We start from the raw sequence: 6,380 nt of genomic DNA, 5'->3' as shown, positions 1-6,380 counted from the left end.
CAATCTCTATTTGCCAGCTGAAATGCATTAATCACAAAATATTAAATGCATATTCCCTGCTATAATGCTCTAGCAACATACCGTGTCCTGCCTTAAAGACCAGTTTTATTTAGAAGTAAAGCTTCCGCATTTCTCATATGCTTTAATCTTTTGGGCATCTCAGCTGCTGTGTCTGCCTATTTGTGATGTAATCGTATTCACATGAATCTGCAGATCAAATCTGGCATGTATCTCAACTAATCATCCCCTTCTAGCAGCATGACTCTGGGTCTGTCAGCATAACACTGTGACATAACACCGGCGCTGGATTTTGTCTGCTCAGTTTATTATGAAGTGATCCTGGTGCAAAATCAAACTGAATACTGTAACTGGCAGTTAAGTAGACATAGGTGCCTACTTTAAAATTTGAAGAGTAAAATGCTTTTTAGAGTTTTTGCAGAAAAAATGTGTTTCATATCTTTAACAGTGACCGTGCAACATAGTTAAAAATGGACATTAACTGTGCAGAATTATTTAAATAAAGAAAGTTATAAAGATTTATTAACTTAATAGGTATAAAAGACAAATAAATAACGGTATCATGGCAATGCAAATTCCATTGAATGTTCAAATCAAATGATAATATTGGACTGAAGTGTGCAAATGGGATCGAGAGGTGTTGAGATGAACCATTGTGTCACCAAAGTTCGAGTTTTCTTCTTTTTAGTTATTTTTTTCTGAATAAAAATCAACAAAGACAGTGAAGTCATTATATCTGGCTTGTAAAAAAAATACCAATTCCATGATAGCACAATGCTCAGAGTCAAGTTAAAAAAAAAAAAAGCTTGTAAGAAAAGGTAAACCCATTAGAGAACAAACCATTCATGATGCATTTCCTTGCAGAAAAATGTCAACTGTGGGATGCCACAGTGAGTGTTTGAGGTACTGGAGGTTGACATGACCCCAAATGTCTAGTTACATGGAGCCACCAAGCACGAGTTCTTTAAGCCAACCTGATAAAGTAGGTTGATGAAGTAAAGACTGACAAATTAGGCAATCAGCATGCCTAAGCAGAGTCTGTCATACAGGTATCAAGTCCTTTTTAACTGGGAAGACGTCCCACGTCAGACCATCGCCATGTGGGGCGTGTCCAGAAGGGAGGAGAACACGAGTCACCCAGTGACTAAAGACAAAAGATGAGGCACAAATTACAGAGAGCACAAGGCAGCATTGGTCATAGAAATGACATGAATACCTTGAAAGAAAATCTGTGCAAACATCGGTGAAACATACCTTCTCTTCTCCACACCAAAGAAGACTTTCCAGTTATTCAGCCTGCCGTAGTTAAAAGGGTTTCTGTACACCTGCAAAAGAAAAACAAGATGAAAAATGACACACCAATCAAAGTCACTGCTATTTTATTCAAAATAAACATTCCTTTTTTTTTTTTTGATTTTGTGGTACGTTGTAAAAGAGCCTATATTTTCCACATCAAGCGTTATTTTAACATTTTACTTATCAGAATAATAACCTTTCCCCGTTTGGCCATTCTTTTTTTCTCTTTGCTGTTGATATGTCTTTCAATGCTGGTTTCCCCTCTGGATATGAGAACTGCATGCCAAATGGTTAAAGCACCCAGGGCCACTCCCACTGTGCTGAAAGAACAACAAAGCATATTACATTACATGCACTGCCAAGACAATAATAAAGACAACAATTCTGTCGCAGTTTGATAGGAACTGTTGATAAAAATCATGCTTCAAGTTGACATGACAGAAATAAATGTACTTTATACTTTGGTGCTAATATGAAGAGTTAAAATAGGTGTCAAATTCCAAATCTGGAACAGCTGCTACTTGACAAAGTGTAACCAAAACTGCTTTCCACTTTTTGTCTTCCAAGATATTCCTGAAGCAGCAATCTGATTCCTTGCAGCTCTCCAATTAGTATTTTGTCCATCAACAAAAAGCTCAAAAAATAAGCATATTTATTATGCATTGAAATATCTGTAACTGTATTTAGACACTTTTCTAGTTTAAACATATTTCACACAAAACATGCTTTGAATTAATCTGTATTAGTCTTACTCAATATGGCAACGGATTACATAAAAAAAGCTGTTTTACCTGGTGAGCACCCACATGTAGATGATGCTCTTATTAATCATCTTCTCCTTAAAGGTGTACACAGGTGCAGACGTCTGATAGTTGGTCTTGATGAAGATAAAAACAGCATATTACACATCTAACACACAAAAAAACACATACGCTTAATCCTATTTTAGTGTGTTTTTTTAGACTGTACCTGGCCAGGTGGGAGGAGCCCTATAAGAATTCCCATCCCCGTTACTGGTATCCCCGGCTTTTCCATATCCAAATGCTTAAAGCGCTTATGGAGCAGCCCGCATACACAAACCCGAGTGTGAAAGACAGAAACAAGGCAGCGTCAGTGAAGCCCCACAGAGAAAGATGCCAGACATGAAGGAAAAAACGCCAAGCAGACCCACAGGCGTCAGCTATCTACTTATCTCACCTCGAGAGCATTGTACGCATCTAGGAACAGGTTTCTTCCACTGATACTGCAGTAGACACAGCCCAGGGTCATGAAGAGACAGAAGGAGAAGAAGTAACGGTGGTTTGAATGGCCCACACAGTTATTCAACCAGGCTGAGGTGCTGACATTAAGGAAGAACATCTCAGTGTCCCTGCAGAGTCACTATGTGCATTTTCTGACACAGTTGGAAGAAATTTAGCACAAAGGATACGGCAATGGTGGTCCATTTTCAGAATACACCTGTAAGGAAAAAAGAAAATATTAGTCCAGTTGTCTTGATTGACATTTCAAATAGCTGGGGGCGATTTGTACAACTTGATATTCACATCTCATATTGTAAAATAATAGTTTTGCAAATATGATCTTTAAGAATCACTAGATTTTATGAAGGTTTTTGCAAGACATGCAGAGGGACAGCAACGATGAGCACACAAACCTACTGATATATAATTCAATTGTCAATGAATTCCTGTAATTAACCTTCTGTAGTGGTATTAAGATTACAGAAATGTAAGATTAAATCTAACAGCCTTCAGGACCTTTTGTCCACCAGCATAGCTGTGGTGGTTGAAAGACATAAATTGGCTAAATTCGCAAAACACCAGATACTCCTGAAGCATGAGTTAAAGAACTAACAACGAAGAAGAAACATGAGATTGCTTCACCTGTTACAGATACCACAGTGGTGTGTTCTCGCTGGTTTAGGCATGATGCACTTTTTGCAGACTGCTACAAAGGGACTGTCATTTTTTTCCTGAAGGAAAGAAAACATTTTTTATTGCATTACTAAGGAGTCCAGATTACCAGACATGTCAAATGATTTGTTAATCAGTAGTAAAGAAGACTTAATATCTTACTGTAGGGGGAAACCCGGGGGAAGTTTTGGTAGCTTTGTAGTAATGGAAACCAATCATGATGATGATCCAGTTTCCATAACAAAGATGCCAAACAATCCATGCAGGGGAGTAAGTGTTGAGGACCAGAGGCAGCAGGACCACATAGGCGATCACCACGCAGGAGCTGACTAGGATCACCACCAAAAAAACAAACACCTTATAGACAAAAGTGGGAAAAATCATACAGTGGTTAGAAAAACTAAATCAACCCAACAGAGTTTTTCGCATTTACAGATGTATTTGTTTTGAGAATATGATCGGATCCCCCTAAGTCACACCTACAAACACAAACAAATCACATATTGTATTGTTCTGGCCCATATTGTCAGTGCATTCACACTGTATGTTGGAAAAGGTACAAAAAGCAGCTCCTAGGCTCATATGAAAGAGATGATGTGTGCACATCTCCTTACACATAATCAGGTCAGGAGTGTCTACACACTGGAATAAAGCTCCCAAAAATCTTAACAGGCTGAAAGAATGGAATGTTTTGACCTTACAGATCTTCTTATGCTTGATGAAGACTCATTAGGGTTGAAATATTGAGTGTGGTACTGTGGCTAATCTCCCTTGAAGTGGCCAACCAGCTATCTCACACAGCCTTCAGAGAAGCATCTTAAGGCTTAAAGGGTGCAATTAGCTGGATAACATTTATATTTATGAGTCTACTACGTGTAAATCATCAAACAGGCATCTATGTCTGTGTCAGAACACTACAGAAGAACCTGCTGCTCCTTAATAACAACCATCACTGCATGTCTGAAGTTTTCCAAATAGCACAGACACCACAAACACCCCCAGAAAAATGTATCGGGAACTGGCGAAGGTTGAATTCCTCCTGTGTGGTGTGCAAGGCTTATTTACAGCTACAATAAATGCTTATTTGAGGTTAGTTATGTGAAAGGGAGTCCTGCTAGTTATTAAACCCAAGGATTCACTTGTGTTTTCCCCACGGGCACAGAAAGTGTTTATTGAACATGAAGATTAAAGTTGTTCAATATTAACTTCAGGACATTCTTTTTATGCTTGAAGAAGATCAGATCAAGCTTTGGCCAATTATGACCAATCAATGAAGAAAAACGGGTGATTCCAAAAGGTTCATATACTTTTTTCAGCACTAAGAGGGGTCTTCAGAAGGAAAAAAAACACAAAATGTACTAACTTCTCGTAACACACACTCACCAAGCCAAACCAGCGGGTGACATAATCCACAGTCCAAAAAACGGGCTCAAAGATTGAGTCAAAAACCACATCTGAGTCTGTGAGGGAGTTAAAGTAAAGTGACTGCACCAGCAGCCTCACGTAAGCCCATTTTTCCCTAATCCACAGAGGCAGTCTGTTTCTTCCTCGCCTGGTGTACAGTTGTAGCCATGCACAGCGCAGCAGGTAGAGCACAGAGCTGGGACACCACCGCATCTTGCACCTGCAGCATGCACACACCTGCAAGGAAAGCAAAGAAACAATTAACAATGGACTGTGACAGCTTCATCTCAACCTGACATACATGTACGTCAAAAATATGTAGCCCTGTTCTGCAAAAATGTTACACTAACTGCATATATAAGCAGTCTATCTATAACAAAGAGGGCATAGAAAGTAATCTCTCCCACCAGTCCAGTGTGAGTCTGATAAATGTATACAATTAAACTTACCAAACGTTGAACTTGGGAACCAGTGAAGTTTGATTTTTTAAAGTTGGTTTGACACATGAACTTCATCAGGTACAGCTACTGTTTAAAGTCGTAGATGAGAAGGCCAGTGAAGTATCCGCAGGTGCATTTACAGAAATATAGAGGATATCAAACGTGCATCAGACCTTAGGATGTGCCCACAGACTAGACAGACCTAACAATCTTGATCTTGCTGTGCAACATTCCAGACAGGGTGAAGTCTGGGTGGAGGTTTGTGCAGCTTTAGGAGGTGTGAGGGGGCAGTGGTCTGGAAATGGTGCAAAATGCAGCAGCTCGGCTCTTGACTGGGACTAAAAAGAGAGAGCACATAACTCCTGTTCTGAAGTCTTTGCATTGGCTCCCTGTACGTTTTAGAATTGATTTCAAAATTCTTTTATTTGTTTTTAAATGCCTTCATGGCCTTGCACCTCAGTATCTGACTGAGCTGGTGCAGCCCTATGTACCTGCTCGTTCCCTTAGGTCAGCTGACCTCTCATGGTTGGTGACCCCAAAGTCAAATAAGAGAAGGAGAGGTGCTCGGTCTTTTGCTGTCGCTGGTCCTAACTTATGGAATGCACTACCTTTGCACCTTGGACAGATCGATTCACTGCCTGTATTTAAATCAGCTCTTAAAACACATCTTTTTACCCTAGCTTTTAATTGATTTTAAGTTGTAATTTTATTGCTGTTTTGTTTTACTCTTTTTTTAATGTCTCATATGTTTTATGTGTGTACTGCACTTTGGTCAACTGTGTTGTTTTGTAAAGTGCATTATAAATAAAGTTGGATTGGATTGGATTGGATTGGAGTCAAGTTGACTTTTATCTGCAGCAGCGTTCAGCTTCACTCCATCAGCCAAAGACAGGATTTACAAAGACCACCGCAAGGCACTAAACTGTAGCTGTCCCCTCATGAAAGAACTGACAGTAAATTTGTCCATCATACACATTTCGGTGAGCAGCCTCACCGAATCAAAGCGCTCCCAAATCCCTTTTGTCTGGATGTCACTCACTGTTTTCCAAATATCCGTCGCTGTGTACTGCGGCTCTGACATTTTAAAAAGCATTTAAGATTTCCGAGAGAATACTCACTGTTCTATGAAGACAAGAAAGTCGCCGAGGCCTTCCCTCCTGTCGACATTTTCAAAAAGAGAAGAAAAAACGGGATTATAGCCATAGATTTGCCAAGGGGAGCAGGATCGAGACCTGAGACTGACAGTTAACAGAATCCTGACCTACAGTTAGTGCGCCTGCGCCAGAACACCGCCGAAAGGCACCATGGT

General features: G+C 39.9%; 1 protein-coding gene across 2 annotated transcripts; it reads right to left on the bottom strand.

The window, feature by feature from the left end:
• Window positions 1–304: 304 nt before the first annotated feature.
• Window positions 305–6,346, bottom strand: zdhhc16a (zinc finger DHHC-type palmitoyltransferase 16a). 2 transcript variants are annotated; one of them, XM_023283731.3, is made up of 11 exons: window positions 6,190–6,346; window positions 4,611–4,868; window positions 3,390–3,584; window positions 3,198–3,286; window positions 2,744–2,772; window positions 2,512–2,645; window positions 2,284–2,367; window positions 2,106–2,191; window positions 1,511–1,634; window positions 1,273–1,343; window positions 305–1,162 (listed from the first exon to the last, which is right to left on the bottom strand). In XM_023283731.3, the coding sequence occupies exons 2-11, from the start codon at window positions 4,842–4,844 to the stop codon at window positions 1,060–1,062; spliced, it is 1,149 nt and encodes a 382-aa protein (XP_023139499.1). In that variant the 5' UTR covers window positions 4,845–4,868; window positions 6,190–6,346; the 3' UTR covers window positions 305–1,059. The 2 variants fall into 2 exon arrangements, with proteins under 2 accessions (XP_023139499.1, XP_035810318.1); XM_035954425.2 differs by lacking the exon at window positions 2,284–2,367.
• Between the last annotated feature and the right edge of the window lie 34 nt (window positions 6,347–6,380).

The sequence above is a fragment of the Amphiprion ocellaris genome, chromosome 16 (genome assembly GCF_022539595.1).
Source record: "Amphiprion ocellaris isolate individual 3 ecotype Okinawa chromosome 16, ASM2253959v1, whole genome shotgun sequence".
In the NCBI taxonomy this organism is placed as follows: Eukaryota; Metazoa; Chordata; class Actinopteri; family Pomacentridae; genus Amphiprion; species Amphiprion ocellaris.
The sequence above is the reverse complement of the archived record's forward strand: the minus strand, read 5'-3'. Positions and strand labels throughout refer to the sequence as shown.